At 39.7% G+C, this 19,289-nt stretch overlaps 1 protein-coding gene across 1 annotated transcript in view; it reads right to left on the bottom strand.

Moving 5' to 3' along the window:
- The window catches only part of ADAMTSL3 (ADAMTS like 3), a 169,950-nt gene extending 156,850 nt beyond the window's left edge, over window positions 1-13,100 (bottom strand). Inside the window, exon 1 of the mRNA XM_062501370.1 lies at window positions 13,020-13,100. Coding sequence (XP_062357354.1) covers window positions 13,020-13,100 — 81 coding nt within the window. The remainder of the gene's footprint in view (window positions 1-13,019) is intronic.
- Between the last annotated feature and the right edge of the window lie 6,189 nt (window positions 13,101-19,289).

Below are 19,289 nucleotides of genomic sequence, written 5' to 3'. Positions count from 1 at the left end.
AAGATCCAAATATAAATCTTAACCTGTGTATTTCTCTGCAAGATTGGCTGTACTTGGAATTATCAGTCCAGAACATCTTTATTTCAGAGCCCAGCTCTTTTGGCCAAGATAGATGTTCTTTTATCGTGATTATAGTGAAAAAAGCCAACTTGCTGGCCTGACTCAGGCTGTAATTATTCTGTGTCTTTATACAACCTTTTTATAGTTCCTGGTGGGAAGGCTGAAGGAAATCCTACACAATGCACAAGGTCTAAAATCTTTTGCTCTCTTGCAGAAAACCATTCAAAAATGACTGAATGAGACTTATCCCTTCCCCATATGATTTTTCATTCTTAGAGTTAAGATAATGCATGCAGCGATTTCCCATAGTTTGTGTTATTCCAACTTTAATAACAGAGGTACTGACTGCAAATTATTCTATTAAAAAAATACAAACAGTTTTTTTAAAAATACCCTGATTACCTACTTATATAAAACCCGCAAAGAAGCAGCTACACACTTTAAGAGGAAGTGTGGGGCAATAATTAAGTCTCCAATTCAAAAGTTCTAGGCCAAGAAGATTTAATATGGTCTCTAAATCTCAAAATGGTCCAAAACTTTTTATTTTTGCATTTACAAACACGGAGTCATTCCAAATTACCTCAAAGTCATAAGAATGCAAACCAATACCTATTCTAAATCAGTGTGTTCCGTAGTACTTGTACCTGGGAAGCTGGGGGCCAAAGACATGTGGGAAAGGGGGGGCCTCCCTCACAGTTCTTTACAAGGTATAGAAATTACATCTTAAAAAAAGTCTAGTAACATAACAGGAAACTTTGTGCTTAAATTCTCAAGTCTACTGTGAGTGGACAAATAGAAAATCAGGGCACCTCACTTAAATAAATAATCCACCTACTGCTACTAATTATACTTTTCTCTTCTCATGTAGATGAAAAACAGCCAATTTGTACTATTTTCAGAATAATATTCAAGGAACAGAGGAAGTTATATGTACAGCACATTTTAAACAAGTCAAAATACAGAAACCAAATTCAACTTCAGTTGAGAAAAGTTTTAAAGAAATTAAAGTTAATGGAATAAACCCTCCTCTGTAAATCTCTTCTTATAATTTCCTTTAGTTAAAGATAACAGCATATTGGATTTAAGTCCATACATAACATATCAAATGCCTTTTTTTTTTTTTTACAGAGGGTCTATTCATAGCAGCTTGTATTTGCAACACATGCAGCAAATTATGCTATTAAACACTTAATCCCAATAAAGTTTAAATTTCACCGCTAACAATAAAGCTTGTACAGTTCTTGCTCTACTTGAAATCAGATTCTAGAAATAAACAATAAAAGTCATAAGTATCATGACAATAATTGAACATTTGTGATATATTTGAAATACAGCTGGTTATGTGGAAATGTTCTGATAAAATATTAAGACTAATCATTAAATTTTTTTGCAGTCAACAAATAAAAAGAAGTAGAGTCAACATTACAAAGATGTAGGAAAACATCAGCTAGGTGAGAGCCCTGCAATTCAGTTCACTTGCCTCTGAAAAACACAAGCTCTTATGTGCCCTTCAGAGCAGCCAGGACTGACCCCACTGAGAGGCTTCTGCAGCTCCAGAGCCTTGGGGAAGAGCTGAGGACCTCAGCAACCCTCACAAAAATCCAGAGGGAAAAACCCCTTGTGCAGCAGAGATCCTCTGGTACTGACAGCCCGTAGATGCAGCACTGTTAGGACAGCTCTCCAAAAACAGCAATAGATACAGATGAGCTCCACAACTATTTTAAAAGCTGAACAGAACAAGTATCAGTGAAGAGAACTGGACAAATTTCAACACGAATACCTGCACAGAGTAATAAGTTGTTGAAAGCAAGATCCATTAGAATCAAGAATGTCCCCAGAAATCTAAATTTTATTTTTACTCAGGTGCTCCATACCTTATTTCTGACTTATCTGGTATTAATTATGCAGCTCTGAACAGGACTTTTTTTCTAAATTACTTTATTATAAAAGTCAATTTCAACACAAAATCATGCAAGCAATGCCCTATTTTACAAAACCTATCATGCCATTGTAGGCTCCAGAGCAGGTATTCAGCCTAGAAAAATGCATCACCCTTCAGCACAAAGCATCATTCCTCATTTTTCTCAACCCATATTCTTATTCAGCTGTGCAAAGAGCTCTGAATGTGTCAACTAAAAATAATGTTGGGTTAAATCATTGTTTTATGCAGCAGCACTGTAGGAAGATAACACTTAATAATACTTAATTCAGACTAAAATTCAGCTAAAGATAATCTCAGTTTGCCTGAGACTTTGTTACTGCAATCACATATGCTACACATGCACATATTTCCATAGAGCATACACATCGGAACAAAGTTTAAAATTTCAGAAGTGAATTGAGATATTGCACACCTGAAGCAGAGGTATTTTTCCTAGGGTTGTTAAATGCTACTCATGAAAATATGTGCTAACTTTTCTCTGCAGGCAAAGGAATAGACTCTTTGACAGGCACTAGGTACTTTTGATTGCACCTGAAGATGCAGATGTAATTTCTCAGAATACACATGCCCAGCTCTTTCAAATCCATCTAACCCAGACACTGAAAAAATAATTAGGTCCTTCATTACAAGAACAGGTTAATGGAACTGGATCTGTCTCCTATCAGCTGGAGAATCCCATTATTGAAGTCAGTAAATTGCTTCAGTAACATGAAATAAATTCACGAAGGTGTTCAGAGCAGTCTGATTTTGGGAAGAGCTGGGGAAGAACTAGCAGGTGTGAGGATGTTGCACTTAGACTCTTTCTCAGGAGACTGGATAGAGCTGATGACATGGGAAACTTGGGTTGCCAACTTTCTACATAGCATATAACTCTGGGAAAATTAATTGGATTATGATGGTCAAAGACAGAGGCCAGCCCATTATTGAAAGATAAACTGACTGAATTTTGCCAATTTTATCTTTATTATTGCTCTCCAGATGAAGACCTAGTGCCACTTTTTCACTGCTGCTAGTCTTTCTTCACTTCACTGCTCACTTCTCTCACAGACCCAAGAAATCACATTAGTGGAAATTTCCCACAACCAAAACTTAGCTGGCTGCACAAAACCAACCCTTTCTCCACATTTAGTGCATCTTTTCTTGAGAGAAGATCACCCAAACTCCGAGTAAGACATTCTTGAACAGAATAAGACAATGTTGAGTGCTAACAGTGGAACCTAAAGAACAGCTTTGTCTATTCTGACCCAGACACGTACATTATTAGTTAACATTTGCATAATTCATTCACACTATGTGCCAGAGGAATCTTACTCCATGAGTTAAATTTTATTCATAGCTCAAGTCTACATTCAAAATAAGACTGGGCTGATATAGAAGCAAAGACTTATAAAAATTGAAAACTCCCTTTGAAACACATGATTTCCAGTAAGTGCAGCTAGCAAAATGCAAAACATGGTCAACATTCCTACACCATGATGTCAATTTTCATATGCACAGACAAAATGCTGCTACATGTAGAAATCAGCTCTCTCTTCCTCGCTGGTGGTGTACTTGTGTCTCCCTCCTCTCACCCTCAGAACTGCACTATGCAGTGGAGAGTGCAGCCCCCTAAAAGGTTCAGAGACATCTTCTGAAGATAATAATTCTGGCAAAAAGCTTCATTTATTTTTTAAAAATGAGTTTCCATGTTCTGCTTCAATTTTTCCAACAAACAATGCACATGCTCCAAGGACCAGTTTTGATGTTTTCCTCTACAGGAGTTCAGAGGAATTCCTGCCAACAGGGATGGACCATAACACCTGATAAAATGGTCTTCAGTGACATGCAATAAAAAAGTGTTATGCAAAAAATGCAAATCACTTCAACTTTTGCAAGGTTTATAAGCAACAGGAAAGTTATCTTTATTATCTCTGCCTTTTTTTTTCTCCAGAGAGACAACTACAGCCATTTTTCAGGAAAACAGCTGCAGGCAACATTCTAAATGCCATCTGTCCTTTGCAGTTATATGATGAGGAGATGGACTGATTCACACCACACAACAGGGAATATGATAGCCAGCTAGTTAGCCCTAATAAAATTCAGCCTCAATTTGCTTCCTATGGGCAGGTCCTACTCCAAAAAAACTCCCACTAATGTCTCAGGCAAAGTGCCTGCAGACTTCACTTGTTACTTAAGTGCAGAATGCTGTGCTGTGGAAGTAGAAAGCCTGAATTTTACAAAATAACGTCTCACTTGTGGCACAGCAATGTCATGAAGGATCTTTGTCAGAGCTGAGATTTTGAAGTGCCTGGAGTACAGAAGCCCTCATATTGTCACTGATTTGAAGTGAGCTTTTGGCAGACAAGGAATGATGAGACACTCAACAGTACAGTTGAAGAGGACTAAGTCTTCAGTGTTCTCAAAGACTGGCTTTAAGATTTGAAATAGTGAGAAAGAAAGTTTGTAATTCCTACATTTCCCCTATTTCTAAATAGTGGCATCTATGTGACACATTACAGATGGCTCACAAAGGTCTAAATTCAGCAAGAAAAATAAGCAATTGCAAACAAATGCATCATTGATGTCTGCTAAGGACATAATTCAAGCAAGTTCAAAAGATTTTTTTGTTATCCCAACTAAGGCCCTTCTCAAGATGGTTATCTACAGGAAGAAATTTTCTCCAAGAAAAGCTTAATGTTCCAAGAACACCTCTGTTTCCCTTGGAGAAACCATGCAAGTTGGGCTTTTTTTAATTAAAATATTGATTTTTATTTATGAGTTCAACAAAATTTTCCCTTTCATTGTCACACTGCATAAGGGAAAAGCTTTAAAAGGTTGGGTGTTAAGAACAGGTGATGCTAACAGGATATTGGAAAGGCCCATGAGACTTACAACATTAAGTAAAATGTATTTGCCCACTGATCTAATTGCTTACTAATTTTCAAATCTATTCCCACCAGATAACTAATGGCATTTTAAGCCCAGCTCCTGGCATTAAAAATACATTTTTAGTTCCCTCCTAGCAGAAGATAAACAGCTGCATGGTAAAACCCCACATGTTAAGATAGCATTCTGGAGGTTTTCTTTGTAGTTTTGACCAATCTATTGTGTTCCAAATTTAACTAAAAGGGAGAGGAAAAGGAAATGGGAAAAGCATTTGGGTGTGCAGTTTCAAAGTGAGGGGACAGCAAGTGCTGTCTCATGCAGGGAAAATGTCTAGAACATTTGTGTTTTACAGAAGTACTAATCACATAATGAAAGTGGAACTTGAGCTAAGCCCTATTTAGTAAAATATCAGAAGCTGTGTCTCTGTTTATCTTCCTCAAGAAAATATTAGTGTTTGCTTAAAAACAAGAAGCTATTCCAGCAATTAAGCCTGAATTTCCTTGTATAATTGGAAAATCATCCTAAAATTCTAACATTTGGAAATATATCAGAAACATCCTTAAAATGTTTGCATGAAAACATTAACAATATGAAAATAATAAAAAAAAAATCCTGACAGACACAAAGAAGCTCAGAATGGAGGCACCCATTCAAGTTTAGAGCAAGTTCTCATGTCCAGGACAATCATCCAGATACTCCTGGATATTAGGTATTTCTTTGTTAATTTTTAAATGATGATTCATAAGTGCCAGTACATCTAGAACTGGTTCTAGTTTAATGGTGCTCAAGTGCAGCCCCAAGGAACACAAAAATATATTCATATAAATAAAGTTATAAAATCAGGGGACAAAACCAGAGGCTGTTCAAGCAGTCTTATCAGTTAGTGGCTTTAGCAAAATCCCCTACATAGCACACAGAGCACACAGCCCATCTCTCCAGGGTTAGATGCACTCTCTGTCCTGCTTTCAACAGAAGTGTTGATGAGATCAGCTGAAAGAATTCTTATATTGCAATACACTGCATGTACCTGGCAGTTTACAACTAGGATATTACCTAGCAAGCAGACAGTACTCAAAACACTATTGGCTTTTTAAGCCAACATCCATGTTACTCAACCAGGGAACAATTTAAAAGTATTTGAAGACCCAAGAAAACAAAACACCAAATGAGTAATAAGACCTTGAAATCATCTAATAGGAGAAGACTCTCAGGAGAGGAAGACAAATCATATATTAGCATATTTCATCTGTTATACATCCACAGAGAGCACTGAGCTTGTTCAGCCTTCTGCTTCCACTCCACTGCTACACCAAGAGAGGCTGCAGTAGTCAGAAAGAAAAGAAAATGTCCATCAGAAGTGGCAAATCTGAATCTATCAGAACCAGTACCCAACCCTTCACGTTTCTCCATGCCAGTAGAGAGCCTGGAACAGCCACGTATATAGGCAGGGAAATTGCAACAAAAACAGGGGGTTGGAGTTAGCTAATTTCTTGCTGAATCAGCCAGCTGGGAATAAAGCCAGTTCCTGCAATCTTCTCTGAGCTTCAGCAAGGTGCAGGCCAGGGAACACTTATTGCCAGAGACTGAGGAAACACAATCCTCACTCTTCCCCTCCTGTAGCAGTGCAGGTGTGTCCATGTCACCTTACTTCATTGGTTCTACAAGGCAGGAGATCAGGCAACCAAAACTCCTCTACACCTTGATTTACCATGCAGTGAGCCTCTATAGGTCTTTTCACCTACACATACTGTAAATATTGCCCTGTTTTGCTTGCATGCACTAACAGAAGACTGTATCCTATAAATTTAGGCAGCTTCAATTATTGGCAAAGCACTTGATGACAGAAAAAAACACCATTACATAAACACAAAAATACATGATTCTACATATAAACAAATATTCCACTTATTTAATGCTACAAATCATCCTCATTAACCAGATGGGACCTCCCACAAGGACACCAATGACAACTGTTAGCATACAGCAACAATCTAGTAACTGCAATCATAAATGCAGTTTTAATATTGTTTCACAATTTTGTTGAGCTAACTTGCATTCACTGTGTTTCTAGTGCATCCAGAAGCATGACAAACTGACAATTCTTGGAAACCACATTTCTCAAAGCAGACTGAAAATGTTGTTCCCATTTTCCCTCCATAATGATCTTAAATCTAATAAATACAAAATTAGAAACAGAAATAACATTGTTGCTAAACACTTTATGTAATATGCTGTCTGGAAGAGATTTATTAGGCCAAGTTCTCAAAAAGTGCCCTTCCTTTATAAACCCATGACACTTGTACTTGCACTTGTCAAATATTAACAAATATGCACTTGAGTACTAGAATCTACACACCAGAAACCTATTATTTCAAAAGAATTTTTTAGCGTGAAAGTTTTGGTTTAATCAGCTAAACATGATAAAAATACTTAGCCAGACTTTTCAGAAGTGCCTAAGGCACCTAATGCCTGGCACCCATTAAGTTATTGAAATTTACCTGGTTTAGAAAAATCCAGCTAAGCACTTACCAATGCAATTGAGTCCTTAGCAGTGTTTGTGTTTAACGTCTCAGGTCTTACTGAAAGTCATCAAAACAAAGACCCCACAAATCCTTCTGAAAATACTGCTCTATCTGCATTAATTTATCACTCTTGTGTGGCTGTCATCATCCAAAAAGGGAGTTCACAGAACTGTCCTTCCTGCTACAAGTTGGAGTGAGGGCATTTTGAAAATCTGACCCTTAAATGCAAGAGCACTTGACAGTCTGAAGTCTTCAGCTAATATCAAGTTCTCCCATTACAGGAAAGAAAATTATGTGCATGATTTCAAAACCTGAAGGAGTTATTGTCTATCACTGACAATAAAGTGAGTTCACAGAGCATATCTGAACTGCAGTGCTGTTCCTCTGTGGGTCTGAGTAGTCTCTCTGGAGTTGCCATGGCTATATCCAATGTCCTTTCTGGAATTCTGTGCTCACTATCCAACTGTACTTCAAAAACATACCCATTCTTTCAGCATGCACAAACTATCCCTGTTTTGCAGAGCTTTTGCCTAACAAGAATTACACTAGAATTGCTCAAGTGTGACTGTGTTGGACTGTTCACAGCCACAGAATTATCATCAGTATTATTAACTGTATAAAACGAACAACACACTGATTTGACTGAAGTACCACATTTGCACAACAAGATATAACATATCTGAGATCTCTTGCACAGACTTCCAACACCAACAACTACAGAGGCACATCTATGAATCTGCTTCCACTATTATTGAATTCACTTCACTACTTGATTTCAAGCCATATTGGAGCTCCTGGGAATTCAGGTGAGCATGGAGAAATGTTTAAAGAAATGCTGCAAGACCAAAAACTGAACATAAAGACAAATATAAGGACCTCCAGGTTATAGAAGTAACAGTAAATAAAAAGGACTCCAATTTTAAAATGTTCTTTAGAAGCAAAATGCATTATTTTAGATGCCTAAATCTTGAATTCTGGATGAAGAGTAAGAGCTTTAATATCAGTACCATCAGTCATGAACATTTTCTGTGATGCAAAGGCAGGAATGGAATTCGGTGCACTGTGCAAAACTGCCACCTCAGATCTCTTTACACCCCAGTTTGGTAAGGAACATGAAGGATAGAGCTGCACCAAGCAGACCTGAATGAGCAATTAATTATCAGTGACTAAGCATTAAAATATGTTCTAAACCAAAGATCATCCTAGAGCCATTCCTTCCTTTCTTGACTACTCTTTTAAGAGAAATTAGAAGCCACTGGCAGTTGTTAGAAATTATTCCTACTCTTGAGGCTTCTCTAAGCATACCAGACTCTTGGATAACTGGTTTTGGAAACAAAAGATTGCAGCTCTACACACAACAGATCTGAGAATTCCTGTTCAACTTTCAGTGAAACTTCATGAGAAATTATCATCATAACAAATAACTTAGATAGTAAAGGGGTGCCTTCATTGATGACATCTGTACTCTTGGTCACCTCCCATAGCTGACTTTAATTTTTTATGACACATTTTAAAAAGTAAGTATTCATACATAGTTTGTGTCTCAAGTCACAAGACACATGCATCAACTTTTCAGGCAATTCCACTGTTGGACTGTAAACTGGGGGCAACAGCAGTTCAGATTCTATGAGCACTGGCTGAGCAATCATTATCAGTCATAAATTTAAAGCATGTTCAGAAACTTACACATAAGTTTTCTGGTAATGCAGTTACTGAGTTGCAACCTTGTCAATAGCAATGAACATTTTAAGTCAGAATACTTTCACAGAGTCTCAGATGTGTTATTTGTCTTTAGAAGCAGCAACTCAATCTTCACACTAAGAATAAAACCACAGGCCTTTTGAGGTTGATGGCAAAACTCCAGATGGGTTCAGAATTGGCACCTGCCTACAGAAACAGAAAAGTGCTTCAGATTTAATTCAGGACTTGCCAATCTCACCCTGATATTTCTGATCAAGGTTACTGGAGACTTAAGAATGTTGTATGGCATGTAGCTAGTAATCTATTTTCTGGACATTTGGTGTGCAATACATTCAGTGACTGTAAAACAATAATCCAAAGGTTTTCCACAAAGATGGTCTCCAAGTCCGCTATGTCATATAATGGACATCAGATTTTTGGCCTTGCAAAGCTCAGCCTTAAAGACATTTACTATGTTGGTAGTTTTTGGCAGATTGGTTATGGCAGAATCATTTTGAAGACAATAATGTTTTCAGTATGTATATCCTTCATTTCCAAAATATCACAGATAGTTAGAAAAGACCATAATGCAGGCAGGGAGTGCAGGAACATAAATCATGGAAGCAACCAACAGTTTATTGAATGAATTTATGACCTATGAAACTTTCCTTTCCATAGAAATCAAGACCTAATGCTTCTTAAATATCCAGACATGGTGTCTTTGCTCTTACTCCCTCTGCACACATTACCAACCCCATGGTCTTTGGAGGCAGAACGTACTGACTTGTAGAGGGTTTAATTTGGACTATAAGAACCTAAGAAAATATCAATGTATTCCTGATTTGAAAACAACATACTAGAGAATAAATCTAAAATGAATCCATGTGTAAAATTCTTGATATATATCTGCCCATACAAAACTGCTAGCTATCATTTCTTCCTGCCAGTAATCCATTAGTAAGACTATAAAGATATACAGTCCCACATACATATCATAACAAGTATAACAGCATCTAGCTGAATGGCGTAATAAAATATCATCACAAGGTTAAGAAAGAGTTGATTACCAGGCTGAACATCCTGCCTTTTCAATTACCAATATGAAGCAATGTGTACTCAAGAGATCATTTCAAAACAGCAGAACTGGGTTTGGACGCTTCTATTTTGTTAGATTAACCATCTCCTAAAATCTGTAGAATTAATAGCTCTCCTGCCACAATGTGAAGAAAAATGAGGAGCCTTTTAAACAACATTTAGAAATAAATTCAAGGTTAGGGATGTAGTTAACATTCCTAAATACACATAATCTGTAGCATACAGTAACTTGTTTGGATAGAGTCACCATTTAAATCTTTAGAAACAATGAGTTATAGTCCATGTTGCTGCTACCATTTGATAGACAAGTATCTTGTTTGTTTTCAAGAAAAACATACCTATGCTTGTATTACCACTGGCTTTAGACTAATGCAGTTCCATTAATTTCATTTATATTGGCACACACAAGGAAAGGTCAGCTTTGTACTTGCAAAAGGACATGGCCAAGCCTTACCCATAAGTGATCTCTTCCTGAGTGATTTATGTCACTGCTCTTGGTCACAGAGCAGATTTAACAATCAGGCAGCCCAACAATACTCAGGGGTTAACTATTCCCTGGGTTATCCTAGGAAACCTAACTAGTGTAGCAACTGATTTGCCATTGGCAAAATAATTTTGTCAAATTTGAGACACAGCGCATCTGCAAGGGCAGAGATAATTTTGGATCCCAGATAAACACCACACTGCTTGTTAGCATGCTGTGGAGAAAGGACTCCTGTAATCAAAGTTAAGTTCCATTGCTTCTCAGGAGCAGCTACCTCTTTTTCACAACTTCTCATGTTAAAGTTTTCTTTACATTACATTCATACCACATTCCCACCACATTCTTTTTAAATGGTCATTTTTTTTTATTCTGTACCTGCCTTAAGCAGGATGAAATTAATCAATTGCACGTAAGTGATATGACATAGACTTGTGACCTTGCCCAGCATCCAATTGTTTCTAATTGATTAGCTCCAGACATAAGCACTTCAATAGCCAAAAACAACAGAAGTGGAAGTTATGGTGCAATATTAGGGTAAAATGACTGTGTGTGGTCCATTTAGTATGGCCCCAAGCAACCAATTAAAGAATTAATGGTTATTGGATACCAAAAATGTTATGTTAAATAATATAAAATATCTTCAATGTGCCTAAAATTGTGATAAAACACCTAAAACTTAGGAGCAAAAAGGCCTCCTACAAGATTGGGGTTAAGTGCTAATGACTCAAATATGCCAAACAGATTACAGTATTTTAAAGGACAATCAAGACCATAAAATTTGACCTGGATTGAAGTGTTCATAAAGCTACTCACAATAGCCAATTGATTACTACAATGTGTTTGGGTTGTTTTTATAATAAAGAGACAAGTGAAGCTATGCCAAACCATTTTTGGAGAAGAGGAAACTATGCCACTACTGATTCCAGCTCTGCAATAAGAAAAATATGAAAGAAAAAATACAAGAAAAATACTTTAAAGGAAAAAAAAATGGTCCCTTTGCAACCAAAAAGCACAAAAACAAAATTAACATTTCCCTTCTCTGAGCTTCTATTCTCATCTTGAGCAGAACTATTAAGGGAACTTCATGAGCTCTTTTCTGAGTATTTTACAGGGCTGGTTATTACTGCATCACTCAACTGCTTGGATACAAAATTACAAGCTGAACAGGCACAGCAAATCTGTAACATTTTTGTCCTTGCATAAGAAAAGATTCCACTGTGACCCTATCTGCTGTTTCACTGCACAATTAATACAGATGTAAACTTTTACTTCAATGGCAAGTCCTTTACTCAAGTAACCAGTGTACTGGATAGCTGCAACCACAATCCACAGAGAGGTGTTCATCACCTGCCAAATCACTCACAGCACTCAGCTGTGCTACTGAGGATGCATTGGAGCCCCATTCCCACTACCTTGAACCTCAAAGTCCATCATAAACTGATCACAGCTTACTCAGCTGCCTAGTACACTCTCCTTGGTTCTTTATACTGCTTTTGATATTACTTTTCCCTGCTGTATTGCTCTCCAATTCAGATTTCTTCAGGATATATGTTTATATACTGCCCAGCACTTCAGGCTCAACTTTGCAGCATTGCAATAATATAAACAGTACACAACACTGATTTTATTTGAAGACATTGTTTTTTTGTTAAAAACTACTACAGTGCTTTAAAAAAAGTTCCTATTTGTTTAAAGATTGTTTATTTAGTCATCTTTTTCTAAGGATTTATTGGATTTATGTGTTAAGACTGAAGAATCCTTGAAACACTTTGTGCTGTGGGAACTATCAGTACAGAGAATGACATACTGTAACAACATCTCCACAGCATACCAGCACACCATATTTCTTGAAATACTCACCTCTTGAAACTGATTAGGCTCTTGTGTCAGGCTATAGATCAGATGGTAGCTATGTTTTTTCCTCCATGGTACCTGTACTCATTGAACACTTGGAGCAGACACCTTTTTGGGCACCTTCCCACTTCCAAATGCTTTAGATGTTTCTATCCAGGTATTTCTATAACCCTTGTCACTTACAGCACCTTAACATTTATCAGGTGCTTCAGCTCCCAGGGGCAAAGAGCAGCTGTGCTGCCTAGAAAGACCCATGGCACTACACATCTGGCAAGATGTCCCTTTGGTCACCCTTTGGTAAAGTCAGGTACAATATATGGAGCAAAAGAGAGAACATTCATTTCCCACATGCATGTATTTGAAAGTTTGGTGAAAGGAAAACATTCTCAGTGGGAGATTTTTAATTACAGAGCAGCTCCTTCAGCAGTTTTCTGATTTAAAACAGTAATGCAAAGTGTGCAGCAATATTACCTGATATAGGACCAGCAATGACAACAGGAACAAGTTCATTACCTACCTGTAGGTGAGCATAGAGAACAAAAGCAAGCCAAGTGATCTCCCAGGACAGCCCAGTGGCTTTAGGGCTGGCCATCCTCATGCCTTGGTGCTCTGCTGAGAGAAATTGTTTCGAGTTACAAACAAAATCAAGTGGGCTCCGCCAGAATTTCAATGACTAAAGCAAACTGGGCTGGCCGCTGGAAGCAATGCAATGCAAACACCGGAGTGCTGTGCTGGCCAGAGCAGCAGCGCATGCCATGAGCACAGCCTGCAGGGTGAGACAGCTCCAATTAGGGCACAGAAAAGGACCAAAATGAGAGGTTCAGGGAAGCTGGCAATAATGGACAAGCTTGATTATCTCCTGCATGTAAGAGAATTTATCAAATTGGGAATCCCTCCCATCTTGATATCTAGAAGGTAAAATCAAAGGAGCATAAAATTCCTGATGTACTTTCCAGCACTCGAAGATGAAAGCCCAGCCCTGTGATTTCAACAGCCATTTGCACTGCTTTTGAAAGCTCAGAGACTAAACAATATTCAGGGCTTAATCAGTTCAGGAAAAAAAAGTAAAATAAATTCAGTGATTAACAAAATTAAAAGGCCAGCATGGGCTTGTCAATTTAAAATTGCCCAGAACACCATCATGTCATAATATTACTAATTCTGTTAATTCCATGTGTCAACACACCTTGTTGCCTTGTACTAGACACTACCACAGTGATCTCAAAACTGCAAGTTTCATGCATCCTAACACACATACACACAAACAGCCCTCACTCCCCTCAGCCACCACCCCACAAGTTTGCCAAGTCCCACACTGAATGCAAACTTCTCCAAATAAAGCACTCCTTTCTAAAAGAGCAGGCATCCCAAAGGAAAACCATCTATCCAAACAGTTCTTGCACCTGTTCAACTGAACATAATTAAGATTCCTTACAGAAAGAAGCGTTTTACTCCCTCCCTCCAAAAACATCCTAAAGTTCCCCTACCTACCAAAATCATTAGCACTCCTGGATGTTTTTATCATTACAAAGTATCAACTATGACAATAAAACAAGGAAGACTTATCCCCCCCCCCACCCACCCTTGTCCAGGCATGCCGAGAGCCCCAAGTGGCCGAGCACAGCAGGCTCCGGTACTTCCCAGGTGCCGGTGTGCCCGGGCTCCCCGAGCACCCGCGCCCTCCGGGAGACTCCTCCGGAGAGACCCCGGCCCGGCCCGGCGGCTGAGGGAGCCCTCGCTCGGGGCAGAGGCTCGGGGGCTGCCCTGCCCTGCCCGGGCGCCCGCCGAGCTCACCCACCTGGTGCGGCCACCGGGGAGCGCGCAGCGGGGCCGGGAGGGCGGCGGGGAGCGGGCCGGGCACCGCCGGCGCACGGGAGAGCCTCGGCTGTCACGGCACCGGGGATGCAGCATCCTGCCCCGCGAGCGGCGGCCCCTCCCTCACGCCAGGCTCCAGCCCACCGCCGCGCCTCAGCCAAAGTCCTACAGGCTGCTGGCAGCGGGCCGTCCCCGCCCGCCGCCGCAGCCCGGCCCCGGCCGGAGGCGCCCGGGCGCCTCCACCTGCGGAGCGGGGCCCGGCCCGGCTTGGCTCGGCTCGGCTCGGCTCGGCCCCCGCTCCGCCGCTCGCTCGGCACCCCCCGCGCAGCCTCTGCCTCCCCGGCCAGCAAGAGCGGGCGGGCGGCCAAGCGGACCCGACCCCCCACCCCCGCCCGCCCCCGGCTGCGGAGGCACTGGCGACGCTCCGATGTCGGGGGCCGAGACCCCGGCATCCCGGGACCAAGTGGTTCGTCTTCCCCCGAGGGGCAAAAGCTACCGTGAAGTCAGCCCCCGAATCTGATGCAAAGCAGCTTCCAAAACCACAACCATCCTGCGTCTCATCTGCAAGTAACTCTCACTATACAGCTGCAAGTCTGCTCGCACACCGAGTAGGTCTTTAATCATGCTGCCCTCTACAATATTTTTAGGTTTCCTACTGTAAATCTGGCGAATATGTCTGGTACGACAGCTTTGCTCTCGTTCCCCCTCTGAGCTTCGAGCTGCTAAACAGGAACGCCAAAATCCTCTACCTTTGCACTACGGCTTCCAGTGATGTTCCAAGCTTTCGTCGAGTCCGCTAAGAGCAGCACGTAGAGAAAGGGCTCTGATCCCTGCCACTGAAGTTAAAAATACGCTCAAGTGAACTAAACATAACCGATGAAGAGTTTGTTCAAATATGTTGCACTGGAAACTTTTCCAATCTGTTTAGGTTTCTCACCAGCTCGGGAAGCCGCCTCCTCCATCGCTAGGAACAGAGTGCCCTCTGCTGAGAGCTGCCTGCGGAGCCCGGCACCGGCACCGGCAGGAGAGCCGCACGCCCGGCCGGGAGCAGCAAAGGCTTGCTGGGACCCGCAGAGAAACCAGCTCTGCCTCCTCCGTGCCACTGGAACTGACAGGTTGCTCTGTTCTAGGTGCCCCCGGACACCTGAGACAAGCTGTTCTTCCCAGAATGATAATGATAATCGGCTGCGTTACAGGTGAGAGTGCTGCTAAGGACCCGGTCTTCTATTTTTCTAGCACGGCCCAGCTGAAAGTGTTATCAACTTCCCGGAAAGCCTGGCCTTGCATTCATTTCAGTTGCCACAGTTACTTAAACAGTCCTTTCACTATGACATCAGTTACAACCCCGCACTCTTCCAAAATGATACCCATGCAGGTAGCATATACTTCAGACTTGATCACAGGTGATTTTAAAGCCAGAATTTAGTCATTAGATCATGTAATGTAAGATGTACATTTTCCTCTGCCAAAACCATGGAGATGAAGCTGACCCTCAAGACTTGCCATCTTCTTAGGAATGTGCCCAGCTGGCACCATCCTTACTTAGAATACCTCTTCTCTTGTAATTAATATATGCAAGTGTTATAAACATTTGTCCATCTGCAATAAATATAAGTGTAGAAAAATTGTATAACAGAAAGCATCCTTGATTTGCTCACATCAGATTCAGCAACACAAGCAAGGCTGCTGTTTACACACACCTAATTCCTTCATGTAATCCTGGTCCAGGTTAGAGATTCCACATCCAAGATTTTACAGCATATAAGAAAATGGAGAGAAGCACAAGCATTAGCCCCCAGGGAAATTTCAGAAAGCAGCATTACAGTAAACAACACAAGTACCTTGTGGTACCTACCTTAGAAAGCAGAGATCAGGAAGGTCTCTACCCCAGCTGCTGAAATGACTTAAGTGTTGTTAATTCCATTCTCCCCCATAATCCATAGGTCTGGTTATGTTACATTGAAATAATCCTTTTTGAAAGGAAGATGAGCACTCAGAAAACAGTATTTGGAGTGTAGCCTTAGCCTACTACTAGAAACTATACAGGGCATTGAACAGCAATTTCCTATGTGAAATCAGGGCATTTTCCTATGTGAATCTCATTTTCCTTAAATGCTGATTTGTGTTTTCATTTATCCAATTTAATTTCTTCACCTCAGCCTCACTACACACTCCTGCCACTTTACTCTTTTCTCTCCAAACTTCCAGTGAGAATCTGGAATTTTGATTCCTGTTGGAGGTCTTCATGATCTCTTCTGCTGAGCCAAGCAAAAACTGAACTGAAACTCAGGTGTCCAGGCAAGATGTGATTGAAAACAAGGACTCCAAAATTCACAGCACCTGCAGCTCCATAGCAGACTCCTCAACACACATCCTAAAGTTAAAAGGGCCACAAACTGAAACATTATGGTTGCCTAATTTTCATACCTGGAGAAGTTTGTCAGCAATTCTGCAAAAACAAATTAACATCACAAGTTTAAAATAAAACATCATTCTCTAAGGAAATATTTTACTTCCATTTTGCTTACCCTGTTTTGTCTGTATGGATTACAAACTCTTCAAGGCAGAACTTCTGTTCTTTGCCTATTACATTATGTTTGCACATCCCGGTGTTAAATGCTTCAGGTATTATCTTAGGAGCAGATTTTACCACACAATCTGTTAATTCCCACTCACACCACATTAGCCCAGCAGAGTCAGTATAAGATTTTTGAATAACAAACTATAGCAATAGTTTTAACACTCAGATCAGATGTATTTGCCTCTTGCTTTTAGCAAGGCTTTTTTTTATCCCACGTGCTTTGTTTTTGCTGGTCTCTAAAGTAGGCATAATTTAAATTACATAGAAAATGACAACTCTAAAGCCTTTACTGTTCATAAAATTGTGAAATATGGACATTTGCACTTATTATTTCATTGAACACATAACAGAAATGTCATCCATCTGTACAGCTGGCATGGGCTCTCATGAGGAAAAGGGTTGGAAATATGATGGTTTTATCCTTAGTTTTACACAAACTTAAGACTGTGTGTCTTCACTGTCGAACATCACCATGAAATATTCTGCAATTCCTTGATTTATGGTCAATTGTAACAGAAAATTTCAACTTACACTTAACAGTGCAGGCAGAAGTGGCAGAGATATAGCTGCCAAAAGGTCAAACTGAAAAGAAAAAAAAAATAAATCTCTGGTCTGGCAAGCAAAAAACCTCTCTTAAATCACATAAGAAATTTTACTCCTTGAACATCAATAGAAAACACTCATATTAAGAAGAGAAACCCAACACTTCTTTATTTGTCTTTGCCCTGAAAAGGAGGTAGACATTCTTCTTCAACAGATTCCACTTATATATAATTATTTCCCAAAACCAAGATCAACTACACAAATCTGATGATCATGAGGCCATTCTTTCATTGCAACAAAAGTCTTTACTACTCAAGAGAAAATATATTTGGCTAAACTACAAATATAAAATGCATTGAAACAGTGCAGAACAACATTCGGCTCATAAATCAGCATTCTGAATAACGTATAGCAAAATTGGAAGCATCCTGCAGAGGCCCCACGCAGAAACTGTGTTTTGGTTCAACATCTCAAAGTTATCAGTAACAGAGCTGCACCTGATTGATTAATGAAAGCAAAATGTCAAATTTCCTGTAACTAGAGTAGTGAGAACCCTGACGCAGTCTAATCAGTTCTTTAGCCCTGCACTGTATGCACACAGGGTGCTTGTTTACTCTGAAATAACAAGCCCTCCAGGGCACAGTGCAATCACACACTGTTACCCTTCACAAGTATGTTATACCATACCAAGGGTAAAGCCTCTATTAACATAAAGGTACAAAGTTCAGCACAGAACCCTGTCTTTCACTTCTTGGAGTTATGGAACCCATTGCATTCCTTGTAGATCCTTGTCCTGGGCTTTGGAAACAGCTCCATCACTAGAGTAAGTACAAAAAAATTCCTGAGGCTTTCAGAAAGAAAAACTACTTATGTATAGACCTAAATATTATAGAAGAAAACTACCATCTTCCTCTCAGTTTGTGTTCAAATGACTCTAGAATTACCAAAACAATATATTCAAATGGTCACTATGTCAACTATTTGAATAAATATTTGTCTTTTTTTGTCTTCCAAATTCCTTGTGGTACTTAAGCAAAACAACCTGTGGCACATTTACATATTTATTGTCCTATACAGTAAAAGCAAAACAAACACACCTTCAAATGGCACAGATTTACTTTTTCCGAGTTCACAGCCTCAGCTAAAATGTTAGAACAAACATTTTGAGATAAACTTATAATACACTAATATGATATTTTGTGGGCTTGCAAAATATATTTTAGAAAGGATTTAGGTAACTGCATTTGGCATAATTAGAAAATATGAATTTGTATTGATAAAGGTTGAATGCATATAAAGCAAAATCAAATATTCATTGCAGAGGTAAAATAGTTTCAGTTTATCTACACATAGCTATGTGTTAACAGATATTCTTTCTAACTTGCAAAATAACATATCCCCACTGAGGCTATGGATATGGCATCTTGAATTCCTGAACTTCCATTTTCTTCTCATGCACCAGTGACAGTGACCTGTTTTCCTCATTCTGTGATGGGCCTCACTTCTGTGATTGTGAAAAACAGAATGTTGTTGAGTGCCATGTGGAAGAGGCAATATTTGGTGAATAAACAGGGGCTCTGAGAAAATCAATTATATTGCAAGTCATGAGTAACAGACAAAGGTCAGAAGGACCTGCCCTCGCTGTAGTGGCTCTCTGGGGAACAGCAAGAGCAAAGTAGGTGGCCTGTGTGTCACAAGATGATTTGTGCATGTCACTACATGAGCATCTGCCACGATGCACGCTACTATGGAAAGGGAAAAGAATGTAAGCAATGAGCTAACAGGGAGAAGGAATAATAATAATAATAATTATTATTATTATTGTAATTATAATAATAATAAAAGGTT

Source organism: Cinclus cinclus, chromosome 13 (genome assembly GCF_963662255.1).
Source record: "Cinclus cinclus chromosome 13, bCinCin1.1, whole genome shotgun sequence".
NCBI classification, from domain to species: domain Eukaryota; kingdom Metazoa; phylum Chordata; class Aves; order Passeriformes; family Cinclidae; genus Cinclus; species Cinclus cinclus.
The sequence above is the reverse complement of the archived record's forward strand: the minus strand, read 5'-3'. Positions and strand labels throughout refer to the sequence as shown.